The sequence below is a fragment of the Osmerus mordax genome, chromosome 1 (assembly GCF_038355195.1).
Source record: "Osmerus mordax isolate fOsmMor3 chromosome 1, fOsmMor3.pri, whole genome shotgun sequence".
Classification (NCBI taxonomy): Eukaryota; Metazoa; Chordata; class Actinopteri; order Osmeriformes; family Osmeridae; genus Osmerus; species Osmerus mordax.
In genome coordinates this window covers 16,692,383-16,707,696 of record NC_090050.1, presented here as the reverse complement: position 1 = coordinate 16,707,696, position 15,314 = coordinate 16,692,383, and the positions used below count along the sequence as shown (strand labels likewise).

General features: G+C 42.7%; 1 protein-coding gene and 1 long non-coding RNA gene across 2 annotated transcripts; both read left to right on the top strand.

Moving 5' to 3' along the window:
- Nucleotides 1–18: 18 nt before the first annotated feature.
- On the top strand, nucleotides 19–1,052 carry LOC136946235 (uncharacterized). Its single transcript, XR_010876875.1, has 4 exons — nucleotides 19–74; nucleotides 177–203; nucleotides 687–709; nucleotides 796–1,052. It is a non-coding gene; the product is annotated as an uncharacterized lncRNA (long non-coding RNA).
- Nucleotides 1,053–1,578: 526 nt separating this feature from the next.
- crbn (cereblon) lies at nucleotides 1,579–11,466 on the top strand. The gene is made up of 11 exons (XM_067236997.1): nucleotides 1,579–1,648; nucleotides 2,220–2,326; nucleotides 2,448–2,650; nucleotides 2,818–2,967; nucleotides 3,844–4,006; nucleotides 4,940–5,002; nucleotides 5,164–5,248; nucleotides 5,401–5,516; nucleotides 7,330–7,394; nucleotides 8,572–8,703; nucleotides 9,742–11,466. Exons 1-11 carry the CDS (start codon nucleotides 1,582–1,584, stop codon nucleotides 9,923–9,925), a joined length of 1,335 nt encoding a protein of 444 aa, XP_067093098.1. The 5' UTR covers nucleotides 1,579–1,581; the 3' UTR covers nucleotides 9,926–11,466.
- Nucleotides 11,467–15,314: the final 3,848 nt, after the last annotated feature.

The following is a 15,314-nucleotide window of genomic DNA, read 5'->3' as shown; positions in this document are numbered from 1 at the left end:
GACGTCCACTTCTGTATAAAGCGCCACTGTTTTTGTCGTCACATCCTCTTTCAGTTGGTGTCCTCGCTTTAGCGGTAAGAATTAAGACAAATACACCTCTTTTGAATCGAATTGTATCTTAGATTATTTGTACCCATCCATTCATTTTACTAACTTGACTTCATTCTTTATTGCAGACACATCTCCACAAGATGAGAGCCAAGGTGAGATGACCCATATCAGAAATGTTATAACAACGTCGCCCCTGTCTCAATAACGTCAACGACTTAGAGCTAGCTCTAGCTAGCCAGGAAACAAACGTGTGGGAATGCCCTTAACCAATGTTTTCTGATTTAGACTTGTTCTTGAGTGAACCTTTTAATGTCGTCCTCAATTGGAATGCAGTCGGTTATAAGCTCTGAACCAAGTTCTGAATAGTTGTTTAGCTCGCTAAATTGGGGCCCTCTATTTTAGCGCCGTAAATGCATGCTTGTTTTAGTTCAGTATTTTAATTTACTAATACGTGCGAAACTTGCTTTAGTTTGGGGTCAAAGCAGAACATGCAAGGCTTAATTCCTTGCAAGTTAATATTTGCACCTTAAGTTGCTAAAAATAACAATCTTGATTTAATGCTAGATTGTGTATTGTTGCTGAAACTAATGGAGGCTAGGTAGGCAAACGTGCTAAACATATTCTTTGTTTTGCAGTGGAGGAAGAAGCGTATGCGCAGGTGAGTCCTGTAGCAACTGCATGTTTTGTAAAATTTTCTGTTAAGCTATTATGATCAAAGGCTCATCTTGATTCTTTTCTTTCAAGGCTGAAGCGTAAAAGGCGAAAGATGAGGCAGAGGTCCAAGTAGATCGGCAATTTCCCTGTGATTGTGAGCCGCTCCACGTGCCGGACCCACGCTTGTCATGAAGTGAGGACCAGATCCTGCCCAACTTACCATGAAGGCTGGCTGACTGCTTGAGGAGGGCACAAGACTTGTCTCCTGCTCCTCATATCTGGACTTTGCCACCAGCCCAGCACTGACTGTTGTTAAATGCCAGAATAAAAACATGGTTTATAAACGACTTTGTGTCTAGCCTCTGGTTTTGCTCAGATGTTCTAAATGATTGCGCTCAGTACTTGCACCATTGGCCGTTTAAGCTTAAGAAACTTGAGTACTGATTCTGTACCATAATACAGTTTTTGTGTATATGGTTGACCTGCTCTGGATAAGAGCGTCTGCTAAATGACGTAATGTATGCCTTGAGTGCTGTGCAGAGGGGAGTATAAGCTTTGGTTGATTTGGAAACGACGACATTTACAGGACGTTGAGATGGGGGGGGGGGGGGGAGGGAGGGAGAAACATGTCCACGGTCTCAAGCGTGGCTGCAAATGTATTCGATTTGCGAGCATAAGGGTGTACAATTTTTTACTGACTTATTGATGGTTATGCGACAAGAATCTGAGCCAGAATGGGACGGTGTGCGTCATGTGGCGATCCTTGAAATGGAAATTCACCATCTCGGCCAGTTAGTGGCAGCAATGAGCCCGCTTGGTTAGCAAACTAGAATAAATACGTCAGCGAAGAAGTGTTTAGTTTGTAAACAGAGGGATATGGCTGACGATAGGGGTGGAGGCGACAACAACGAGAACATGGGCAACCAATTGCAACTGATACCCGGTACTTACAGAGCTTCAATATATCACTGACCAGCTGAATGATGCATGACAGCATTTTGTTAATTGCACTTTATTGTCTTGCAACCAAGCAAACACTGACGTTAGCTAACTAGTGCTAGCTAGTATGTAGCCTACTTGGTTTCGGTCTTGGTCAGACAGCAAGGCCACGGTTTTTACTCATTAATTCACGCAACACACTTGAATTATGTGAATCTACCTCTTCAAAGCCTGTATAGTGAGGGCCTACATGTATTTAGTTTGAATGTATATTGTACCTGTGTGCCCTGGAAGTGAAACAGAAAGTAAATCTAATGCCAATCACAAATGTGCATAGTTTGTGTCCAATTATCCAAGCGTTTCATGGAATGTACATTATAGGCCTATACAGATTAGGAAGTGCATTATGTCAGAAGCGTAGTCCTAGTCTATGTACTGTCAGTTTCATTTTATGGTAAGTCAACGTAGATGAGAGCACATAGCAGGGATGTATCTTAAGCAGCAGGCATGGGATGGATTATTCAGATGCAAAACATATCATTTGTGTCCTTTGATATGATTCATGTGAAACAAAGGCAATGAGGAAGAAGAGGAGGACGAAATGGAGACCGAAGACCGGGACAGTGAGGATACTGAAAAGCCCAGCATTAACTTTGACCCAAGTCTTCCCACTTCACACTCAGTGAGTAGTTCATGGAAACGTCGTACCTAACACAATTTGATCTTAATTTAATAAATCACCTGATGTAACTTCCTGTTGGACTGTAAGAATATCTGTTCCTCACCCCCCCTGGGTCTTCCAGTACTTGGGCGCGGACATGGAGGAGTTCCACGGTCGTACAGTGCATGATGATGATAGTTGCCAGACCATCCCAGTGCTGCCGCACACATCAGTCATGTTGATCCCTGGGCAGACACTGCCGTTGCAGCTCTTCAGGCCACAGGAAGTCAGCATGATGCGCACTGTAATCCAGAGAGACCGTACCTTCGCCGTGCTCGCTCACAGGTACTGAAATAAGAATGAGAGGGAGATCCAGTTTGAGCATGTGGGGTTAAATGTTGTAGGGGAGTGACAGGGACAATGTTCAGACAGAGCCCGAAAGGGCAAGACCTCAATGAGGCAAGTATCTAAAATGAATCTTCTTGCCATTGCATGTTCTGTATTCTTTCCAGTGACACAGGTGATCCACAAGCTGAGTTTGGGACCACAGCTGAGATCTATGCGTACCGAGAGGAGCAGGAGTATGGCATCGAGACTGTGAAGGTGAAGGCCATTGGCAGGCAGAGATTCAAGGTCCACGAGATCAGAACTCAGGCTGACGGGTAAAAAGAGTGCTTTTAATCACCCTCACATCAACAAGCAGAATCAGAAACTATCTGTTTTTTTCGACCAGAGATGGACACACACAGATCCTTGTATATAAAATAATTATTGATATTTACATGAAGAATGTGTATTTGAAGGGCCACAGCTACAATTAAGAATGGGATATCAAAGTAACCACTAGAGGACACACTCCCATCATGTTCCTTACAGTCTCATTAAAATCAAAAGAACCCCCCCCCCCTACTTTTTCTCTATCTGTCTCTCGCTGTTCCCTGTCACCACCACTAACAAGTATTCAATGGATCTGACAACAGTTATCACCTTAAGATGGCTTTTATACGATTTGTGGTTGTGGTTTAAAAACAAAATATATACTGCCTCCTATCACTAGAAGCAACCTGCTGTAGACCCCTTTCAACATCGACAAGCTCTTTATGTCATGGTGTGCCTGCAGAAAATGAATGGATCTCACTTTGAGAACTCACTGTCTATAAGTGTGGAGGGCTGAACATTTAGTTGAGCATCAATTTGACATGATTTAAAGAAAAAAGTATGCTGCTTTTTGTTGGAGCGATTGTTCCGTTAAAGTGGCGTCACTATGTCGAGTGAAGGTGGACATCTGTGCTAAAGGAAGTTATGTTTTACATTATGTAGATGTTTTAATGCTGTGTCTCTATGTGCGCGGTACCAAGAAGGACACTTCCTCATTAATGAGGCTGTGTAGACAGTATAATTCTTACAAAAATAAATACTTTCAGGTAGGTTTGTAGTTCATGGATCTTTTAGTTCATAAGTATTCAGAGCACATCTCTCATTATACTGTTGTCTTTTGATGCAACTCTCTCAAACCCTTTTTTCCTCTCCCTTCCCAGGATCAGACAGGCTAAGGTGCAAATCCTACCAGAGTGTATCCTGCCAGACCCCCTTACAGCAGTGCAGCTGACTCCCCTGTCCCGCCTCCACATGCATCCCTCCTCCAGACCTCCCACACAGAACTGCAAGCAGGCCCAGTGCTGGTGGAACACTTATCGCCAGGTCAGACACACATGCACATACATAGATATGTGTATTGTTCAACTTTAACCCTACCACACACAGGTTTTGGATTGCTACTTGTATGGGTCTTATTTAAAAATAATAAGCCACAGAAGCTAAGGTGACATTTCCTGCAAAATATGAACTCACATAATTATCACTTTCTTCACTCCCTGTTATTCAATGTCAGAAATTCATCCCATGTCTATTTCTTTATTAATGGTGAAATTATGAACTGTGCTATTGGTAGGAGTGAATGTCAGTGTATAAGATGTTTGGTGTGTGGGTGAGAGAGAGAGAAGTGTGTAAGATCTACTGCTGTGGCCACTGGTGTCACTTTTTCTTCAAAAAAGGTTTAGTTGATGATGACTCACTTACCCTAGAGAAACATACCTATTGTGTAGGTCGCTTTGGATCAAAGCTTCTGCTGTATGGCTAAATTGGCTGTGTCCGTGTCACAGTACATAGTTGCCATGTCATCTCAACTCTCATTAGCATTTTTATTGCTTTCATTTGTTGATGATGAAAGAGTGTGATGAGAGTGGGAGTGACAGGGTGTGGAGAGCTACATGATGGGGAGGCAAACTGTTTGTTGAGAATGTTGGAAGAGATTTTCAGTTATATGTGCTCTTCATGCCGGTGAAATCAAGAGGGAGATAAATATGGAACATGTGAAGGGTGTTAAATAAACCTGGCAACATTGATGCAATGTCAGCTGCGTTTCTGTGTTCGTTACAACAATACCTCTTAAAAGCCATTTAAGGTAAGGATCGTCCCTTACCTTAAATGTTGCCTGCAAAAACAACAAGATAAGAAGAAGAGCAATAATGGACACAACACTTTTGTCAGTTTAATTTGAACATCTCTAATAACCTGTTGACACGTATATTTTTCTGGCTTCCTGGAAAAGCAACTCTTTTCTTTTCTCCTCAGAGGAAGTTCCAGTGTGCAAATATGACCTCATGGCCACCCTGGGTCTATGCCCTCTATGACTCTGTGAGTACTGCAGGCTATCAGTTGTTCTCCTAATGGCACACAGAGACATTGCAGAACATTGTAACATATTTTGACTGTACACTTTTATATGGGTTCTAATGTATGAAGACAAGCATCTCATTCACTCATCAATCTTATGTCCTGGGGTTGTGTTTCCCCAGGAGACTCTGATGAACAGAGTAAAGAAACAGCTTCACGAGTGGGATGAGAACTTGAAGGATGATTCCCTCCCTACAAATGCCATTGGTCAGTAATTTGATGAGTTGAATTCTATATCTACCCTTATATCTGGATAATACATGTACCTGCGTCTTTCTCTTTTGTCTTATTTCTTTAACTTGACACAGCTTCTCACCCTTTCTTTCTTTCTTTGCCCCTTCCAATCTCTCTCTGCCTAGACTTCTCCTACCGAGTAGCAGCCTGTCTGCCCATAGACGATGCCCTGAGGCTTCAGCTGCTGAAGATCGGCAGTGCCATCCAGAGGCTGCGCTGTGAGCTGGACATAATGGACCGGGTGAGAAGGAGACACGCACACGCGCTTTACATGCCTAACCCGCCTGACACTCTACCTCGTACAAACAAACCTGTTCTCTCCTTGCTGTGACCTGTTTGAAGCCCTCCCCTCCCTAATGTGCTGTGGTATATTTAGCTGTTGCCTATATATAGAGATGATCATTACCCCCCTATCTCCGGTTCTCAGATGCTCTTAGTGAGATGCTCCCCAGGCCAGGGACCAGGGGCCTCTTTCAGTGATGAAGCACATCTCCCTAACCCTAAGCCCCTGTCCCTCAGCACCATTGCAACAGAACTTCCCTTGCACAGCAGTAAGACCATTCTACTCCAACACTAATTTAGCAAGGTCCTCTGGCATACACAGTTGAGTGCCTTCACTCTGCATCAACAGCCCAAGGGAAACCCTGTCAGTGTGACAATGGCGTAAACACGGCACACATGTCTGGAACATAGTTATTAAACTGTTAAGTTCTGGAATACCTCTAGGTCTGTCTCTGTCTCTGTCTCTGTCTCTCTCTCTCTCTCTCTCTCTCTCTCTCTCTCTCTCTCTCTCTCTCTCTCTCTCTCTCTCTCTCTCTATTTCTCTGTGAGAGACTGTCTGAGTGCATTAAATAGAAAACATTTTGCGTAACAACATACTCAAGTTGTCATTCTTCCCCCAACGTTGACCTTGGCTCTCTGTCACTGTATCTTAAGGACTGTGTCACTAATCTGGGGGTCAAGTTTGATACAGATTTTAAATTTGAGAAACAGATCAGTGGTGTAGTACAAAAAAGCTTTTATCAACTACGTCAAATAGCCAAGGTGAAACCTATTTTATCAAGACCTGACTTGGAGAAATTAATCCATGCTTTTATTACGACTCGTCTTGATTATTGTAACTCCTTGTACATAGGGATCAGTCAGACTTCCCTTGCCCGTCTGCAGCTTGTGCAGAACTCTGCTGCACGCCTGCAAACCCAGACCCGCAGGCGTGAGCACATCACTCCAATCCTGCCATCCCTACACTGGCTTCCTGTGTACCACAGAATACATTTTAAACTTTTGTTATTTGTTTTTAAATGCCTGAACAACCTTGCTCCACCATATTTATCCGATCTGCTTCAGCCTTACTGTCCATCTCGATCCCTAAGATCAGCCGACCAGCTGTTGCTGACAGTCCCTAAAATAAGGCTGAAGCTCAGAGGTGACAGAGCATTTGCCGCTGCTGCACCCAAGCTTTGGAATGAGCGGCCTTTAAAGGCCAGACAGGCCTCCTCGCTTCCTGTTTTTAAATCTCTTCTAAAAACGCACTTTTACTCCCTTGCCTTTAACTTACCTTAAATTTTCCGTCATTCCCTAAAAAGTTTTTGTTTGTTTTTTATATTTATTTATTTTATGTCTCAATGTTAAGCACTTTGGCTTCCCCTGTGGTTTTTTAAATGTGCTATATAAATAAAGTTGATTGATTGATTGATAGAACATCAACCCATATCCTACATCTTATAAATTATTAAACAGATAGATCCACAACATTCCGTCATATCGCAATATGTTGGGAACCTGTATGTTAGTGATTAGCTGGTGTTAAACTCTTATAATCTGAAGAGGGCAGTCTGAAGATGTCACACATTTACAAAGAGGCTTCACAGAGGCCGACTTTTGACCATACCCATCTGTTGGGCCAATTACAGTGCCTGTTACATAACCATGTAGAAGGGGAGGCAGCTGGTACGATTATAAGAACTTATTTTGCTGCTGCATGCCTGGTGTACTGAACATGAAGTCCTCATGGCAATACAACTGTTAAACTGTGGGTATTCTCTCTTCCACAGTGCACTTCTTTGTGCTGTAAGAACTGCCACGACACAGAGATCACCACTAAGAATGAGATCTTCAGGTGAGCTGGAGGTTGGGTCCGTGTCTCACTTTGGTCTCACTCCCGGGATGGATGTGTCTGGAGGCTGGATTGACACACTGTCTTCACATTATTGATTGTGTTTTGTGCGAGTGTGTTTTCCCCAGTCCATTCTCCATGGCGGCCAACTGAGCAGCGGGGGTTATGTTAATAGAGCTTTAGATGAGACTGGCGTTGATACTAATGGAATCAGGCTGTCTCTCATCTGTCAATTCAATCATGTCCCGCACCCTCCCTGTTTCATGTGTCGCCTCGCCACCTCTCAGTCCACCGTCTGGCTAGAGGCCAGGATCTTGTAATTGCAGGAAATAAACATTCTGACCTTTTTGGTTCAATTGTGGACACACAAGTATGGCATTTGACGAACCTCCAAGGGCATATACATTCACTGGCTTGGTGCATATTCACACACACACACACACACACACACACACAGATTCCAATAAACTATGAAGCCTGCATTCGATTGAACAATTACGTGTTTCTTTGAGGCCAGACAGTGTAGTGATCAGAATAAAGCTGAAGTGAAGAAGATTCTTAAACACCTCCACTCACCCATCCTTTCTGTTAATGGCTGTCTAGTCATGGGGATAGTTGGCCTGTTCAATTGAAATAGTTGATTTGACTGAAAGATCCAGCATCAATCACAAGGAACGGAAACGTGCGTGTTTGGGATTTTCAATCTCATTTTAAGGCAAGCATGCAACCAAGAGGAGAGCCAGTGAGATTATCCAGGTTCCTGTGTGTACGTGTGCTCTGTGTTTGTGATGCCCTGCTAGAGAACAACCAGACCCTCCATCTGACAACTTAACTTGAGGTGTCTCACCCATTTTTCACCTTCACATGATGGAGGGAGAAGTACACTTCATAGACTCTGTACTTGTCATAGATCTTAAATTATAGATTTAACCGGATACATTTCATTTGGAATTGTGTTCTGATTTGTACAATAACAAATTGACGGCAAGATGAGTTTTCAGTTTAAATCTTGTAGTGTAGTACACTGTAACTGAATATGGTTTTATTTTCAGCTCTGTCGAGCCCTTCTAGGATGCTAACTGCTAATGCTAAACCATTAGAGCTTGTCTAACAGTATTTCTCTGTCTGTGTGTGTGTCTCTCTCTCTATGCCTCTTCTCTCCCTCCCTCTCCTCATTTAGTCTCTCTCTGTATGGCCCCATGGCAGCCTATGTTAACCCTCATGGCTATGTCCACGAGACCCTCACCGTCTACAAAGCAAGCAACCTCAACCTGGTCGGCAGGCCATCCACACTGCACAGCTGGTTTCCAGGGTAACCCATATTACCCCCACCCACTTCACTTCTGTCTCATTCCCAATTCAGTGGCTCATGTTACGTGAATACTGACTCTCACACAAACAGATGGACATAGGATTGTGTGCAAAAGATTCTCTGCTTACACTTTTGTGTTATTGTAAATGAAAGCTTAACTTCAATAGGGAGGTTTTTATGAGAACCGATCATATTACTGTTAAAATGATGAATTGGCTTTGTGTTTGCAGTTCATGGACATGCTTCCTTACTATATTTGGACTGGAAGTAATCCCACGCTGCCATAGATAGGCAGTTGCAAGTCTATGGCTCCAGGGTGGACAGTCTTTTTTGGCATTGCATCAGTACAATATGTGGTGCCTTGTTAGAATTCCTCCATTTCTCTATTTCCCCTCATCTTTCCTAGGCTGCTAAGTGTTCCAGTGGGTACTAGACCAGTCATTATGTATCATTGTTACCTGAGGTGGTTACACAGCCTGACTTATCTGGAGAGGGTTGAGGAAGAGGCTAGTTCTGTGTCAGCAGCTCAATCACTCCTGTAAAGTCTAACACCCCAGCCTTTAAACAGCGCCTAGTCAAGAAGTACATTTGTTATTTTACTGCCATTCTTTGTAACTGCCTCTACTTATGCTCACAGTGTGTATGGTGGGGATGGAAGAAAGAGAAAAATAATTTAAGCATAGTTGCTTGACCACAGCTCCAGAATGCAGTTTTAGCCCCAAGGTTTAGAATAGTCTCAGCTGGACAGGTGTCAGATGTAAGCTGCAGTTTCTCATCAGTGTGCCTGGCCTTGGTTGTGACCACATCAAAGTGCTGCCAGGACTTACATCGGTGAAGGAAATGAGCTGGTAGCTGAGAAAATGGAGATAAGAGAAGGGATTGCATTGATTAACCACAGTCTGGGTAATTTCAATATTTGAGAGAAAGGGAGAGGAGAGCTGTCTTTGTAGCGACAAATCAGCCACCAGTTAGCCTCATTCCTCACCCAATCCTGCTGGGTTGTGAAAGACAGACCACAATCCGTATTTCCTCCCCCAGGTACGCCTGGACCATTGCTCAGTGCCAGACCTGTGGCTCTCACATGGGCTGGAAGTTCACAGCCACAAAGAAGGACTTGTCGCCGGCCCGCTTCTGGGGCTTGACCCGCTCTGCCATGCTGCCAAGGATCCCTCAGAGTGAGGGGGATGAAGGGGACGAAGGCTCTCGCCTGCTCTGCCTGTGACCAGGATCTACACACACCCCTCTGCACCCAGGTCTTCTACCAGACAACCTTTGACAAAGTTCTCCCCCTCGCTTTCTTCCTGTCTCACTCTTGCTCTCCCCCCCCCCCAACTAATCATTGCCTCCAACCCACCCTTGACGAAAACCCGGACAGAAAATCTATCATGTTAGTGTAAAGGTCGTATAGCCTCTCAGTGACACTTAACAACACAGAAAAGGAAGGAAAGAAAAAACTAGAGAGGGGGCTGTTTTGTCCTAAAACAAAATAATGGGGGGAGGGATAAGGTATTCAGATATACAGGAGAGGGTGAAACCATTAGTGATGTGGGCAGGCATATCATCCTAATTGCATGCTACTCTTACATCTACTGCTACTTCTGCTAAAGACCAACACATGCTCGGTACTATATGCATCACCCTGCCTCCACTCCACCGTACGGTGATGTGTGTGTGTGTGTGTGTGACCCTGCATGCAGTCAAGCTGGGAGAGACAATGAGGGTTCTACACTTGTCAGGAGAAATTCCTAGCCCCTTATTAGTGTTTCACAAAAACTAATCAATAGAGATTCACTTTGGATTCAGGTCCAGAGTTAGACCTACGTCATTCTTTGAGACTGTACTTTAGCAGAGAGATAAACTATTCAAGATTAAAGATAGAACTTGTTTATTTCGGGAGATCTTCTGCTTTTACTTGGGGACACAAGGCTGTGTATTGATATTTGAGAGTTTAGTCTGGTGGCCAGGCACAGACGTGCCTGCATTTTGTGCAAGGTGGAATGACAACATGTCTGGCTATTATGTCATGCATTTGGGACATGTTATTCGTTTTCTTTGTATTATAACATTGATTTGTCAAAAGAGAATATGTAAAATACATGTAGAGAAATTGTACTTATATTGATATTTTGTAAAGAATGATGGGCCACAGGACACTGGGCCTATGAAGACGAGCATCACTTTTGAGTTTCTTCATATTTGTGAGTGAAGGCTTAAGCATGTTCGATGCCTGGTGTAAAAATGACTGGGTTAGGGCAGAAAGCACTGAAGCTACAGAGACCTTTTTTGAGAACACCAGTTGATCCTTTCCCTGATTATTTGTGTTTGGGATGTTTGTGATTAACGACAAGGTGTGTTGGTGTACTACTGGACTACTGTTTGTTCTCTACCAGTGTCTTATAGGTTTGTTATTGCTGAGTTATAGAATAACCTGGAACGTTAAGTGGTAAATGGCAATGTCATATGAAGAGTTGAACTTTTTCTTTTATCAGTGGCTTTTAAATTGTACTTCTAGTACTTCAAAATTGCACTTCCAAGGTTATTTTGGCTCATGTTTGTAAAAATATAACTGTAACCAAGCCATGATTGCAACTCTGGTTTGATATAACAACATTGTATCTTTGCTGGTCCCTTTCATAGCATACAGGTATTTCCAATGTTGGAACAAGTACTTCTTTGTTTTGAAGTGTCACAAAGCAAAGTAATTGGATGCAATAAATGTTTTACATTACAACATGTTGTGGTTGTTTCATAAAGCTGAACGGATCTTGGACACGATTTTCTTTCCCAAAAATGCTCAGTGGAGGATTGATTTCAGATGAGTCTAGAAAATATGTGGTGCAATGAACTCTCGGTCCAGTTCACATTGACACTAATGGATATTTAGCTGGTCTTTGAACAATATGAACAAAATTGCTTTCATCTGTCTTTTGAGGTTGTGCTCCCCTCAGTTGGTAATAAACCTTGCAATGCCACCAGGTTCCATCCATTGTGATTAAGAAAAACTTTCCAATAACTCCTTTATAAGTATGTCTCCCTTGTTTTAAATTATTTATTTTCAGAAGGTAAGATCATTTCAAAAGATGTTGACTTGTGAATAGAAAATTGCTGAATATTCACTGGTTTTAAAGGAACTATCACGCTAGTAAACACAAGTGACTCTAAATGAACTCAGTCTTGCTGGTATCTAATAGGATGTACTCTACAGTATACAGTGATCACTGAGCAGTAATACGTTGATATAAGAAAACACAATAGACAAACATCCAGGCTTTTAGCAGCTAGGCAACCAGACCGGGCCACTCTAATGAGCAGCATGTCTTTCTGAATCCCAGGCTTGCTAGTGGACAGTGGATGGTCTTCATCTTGCCATGGTGTGCCCCACCCACACTTACTTTGGCAATATGATCACTTGGAATATTTTAGAACAGACAGCAGAGTCCTTGTTTTTATTATGGAATGACTTGTTTAGGGCAACTTAAAACAGGAAGCTCCTCAAGAAACTTCCTGAAAGCTTTTCTGTCACGTGTGGTGTGCCATGCTCTGCTCAGACAACTGGAGGGTTTAAACACAGGCGTCTTGCTCACATCACCTCTCCGACAAAGAAATGTGACACACTCCTTAGGTGTGTGAAAAGAAAAAAGAAAAGAAAAAAACACAGCATTGTGATATGTGTGCACATTGTGAGTGCTGAGATGCTAAGATGTGAGGGGGATGAGCTCATGAAAAGAACCAAGATGTGAGAATGCATGAAAGAAAGGTGGTTGTGAGTGAGAAAGGTGAGGTTTCACCCAACACATGGGTGGCAAGCTAAGACGGCCTAGTGCCCTCAGGATTCTGAACAGACCACTACCAGCTACGCCAACATAAAGCTAGTGATTTGCTGGCGCTCTTGGTCTGTTTAAATATCTGAGAAGTGAGTTTAACCGATCTACACCAGCTACACTAGCACCAGTTTTACAAAAATTAGAATTTTTTGTTTGTGTGTGTACTTGTGTATAATGTGTGTTTACTGGTGCTCTGTACCATAAAAAGGAGCTTGTAGTTACACCAGCAGTCGGTAGTCTACATTCCTCACAGTCTTGCTCTGCCGAGGGAGTGTGGACAAGAGGCAAGTGGCACACACCTGGCCTTGGTTCTCCAGGTAGATGTGAGAATCCCGCAGGAAAGAGGAACTATGGAAGTGTGCCCATACTTACAGGAATTTACAAAATGTAACATTTTGATTCTGCTTTTGTCTCTCATTCTTGTCTAATTCTCACTCTGATCACTCAAGTCCTTTAGGATTGCTTAAAAAGTTCTTCCTGAAACTATAATGAAATGTTAGATAATGATCCTTAAAACAATTCAGTTGATGTCCTTTTTCATCCTCTACATTTGTCTGCTGTCTATTTCTCTTTCTGTATTTTCCTCTTTGTCTCTCGCAGTCTTTCCCTCTTCCTCCACTGTCCAGGAAGTATTTACACTGTACAGCACGAAGCTCTGCTTAGGTTGACAGCTTTATTCATCACACCTCCTTTAGCTTTGGATGCACTGCACTACATCCGATGCAGTGTCAGGAATTGGTGAACTGAAAGTCACACAGACATTCTCAACTAATGATGTTCGAAAAGGAAGGCGATGGAAGGCCTGCTGCTTATTTGTAACTAGACTTGAGAAGGGGTGTCATGCACTAACCAAGCCCTTTTTGCACAATGACAGACACCAATGTCTTTCATGTATGTGAGTTAATGTGCAGTGTGGAAAAAATCCTTTAATATTTGAAACAGAGAGGGATAAAGCATGAATAGAAAAGAGCAATTATGAGTAATTTGATGCTATGTGAATTCTAGGAAATATGCCACCTAAGCAGGAGGAAGTAGTTAGTTATTTTTTTTGTGTGTTTGTACTTTGCACCCTGTAATGAGACAGATTATTCTGTTGGCACTTGTCTTTATGTACAAATGTGGCTTTGACATACAGATGCACGTACACACATATGCCCAATCACATGTACACCTTCATATAAGAATAGAAGGATTCCATTCAGCATAGTTATCCCCTCCCCTTTGGCAAGAGTGTGATTTGGGGAAAAGGATCTATCCTAGAATTAATAACTACATCTTCAATTTCTGGGTGTGATTTACACCCTGACCACTGTGCTTGCCAGAGGACTCTGAGAGCATGTATGAGGTATCCAAGGACCTGGTGCGGATTTCCAAGTTTACGCAACAATAACTTTGGTGTCTGATGTCAGATTATCAGTGTAACACACTGCAGGGTTTCTCAACAGGAAATTAGATTGTTTTACCGCTATGTGCCTTAAACCCCAGTACCCAGCGTGTGTTATTCCGATAAAAGTGCATGGAATGCTGTGGCTGGGCTGTGCTGTGTTTGATCAGAAACATACTGTGATGAGAACTGACCCCAGTGTCATCTGATTGTGTCCATTTCTGCAGCTCGTTGTTTGTTTCACATCCCACATTGATGTTCCTGCTAGTTAATCCTGTTTCAAAGGTGCTCATGGGAAAGAAGGTTGTTGAATGTCATGTAATGTCTGGCCTCTGAAGGCTTTTGAGCACATTTGTCTTTGTGTACTGTCAGCATGTATACTGGGTGAAGTGTGTCCTTGTGAGAGAATTGTTCATGTTGTTGCACTGACCGCCAGAACACGGCTCCACCAGAGACTTTAGTCCTGGTCCCACTTATCATCTGTATCTACAGCATATCTGCTTTCATCCTGTCCAATTAAACTGCCCTCTCTCCTACAAGAAAGTGCAGTCCTATTTGCAATATTTAAATTCCAGAAACATTCATCTCTGTGATGTAATATACCTACCAAAACTGAATAAACACTTTACAGACAATGAGTTAAAACTCATAGCAAAATGATCTGGGCTACATTCAGAGATTGGTGGAAGGAAGTGGCTCTAGGTGTTCCCACTCTGCCTAAAGGACGAATTACACAAGTTTGCTTTCCTGGGTGAGCTATTTCCTTTCAGCTCGACATGCCATTAAGTGGCCAGTAGAGAGTAGACGAGCACAGCAAAAAAAGTTGATGTAACAGTACCTTGTTGTTACCCTGACAAAGCCTTGCAGGGAATGGGCCTTCTAATAGCTCCAAAGATTCATTCATTCACGCAGTCTGTGTGACCTGATGTCAATTCATCCACTTTAGCTGTAGCTAAGTACATCAGCGGTGGCTACGCCCACAGGCGCTCTCTCCTTTTCCTCACCTGCTGGCACTGTGTGGGTATAAATAGGGCTCTGATTGGACTTGATTGTGCAATAGGACAGTCAGAGAATGGATGCTGATGAACCATCAAATGCTTGATGTTTGTAAATAAACAAGAACTGTTCTCTAAGGTGACATTATGTACTTTCACTGCCAGACTCAAAAGGGACTGTTCTAATATATTAAAAGGTTTAGCTGCTGAATCTTTAAAACGTAACAATTGCTATTTAGCAATGGTAAACAACAGTACCCCTATTCCTCCAATCAGTCCTGTTTTGAATGATGTCGAGCCAAATGACAGCTCATGCAATAGCAGCTCCCCCTCAGTATCAGTGATGGTATATTACCAGCAACCTCTTCTCTTTACATTTAAAATATTGAAAGGAATTAAGTCTGTATA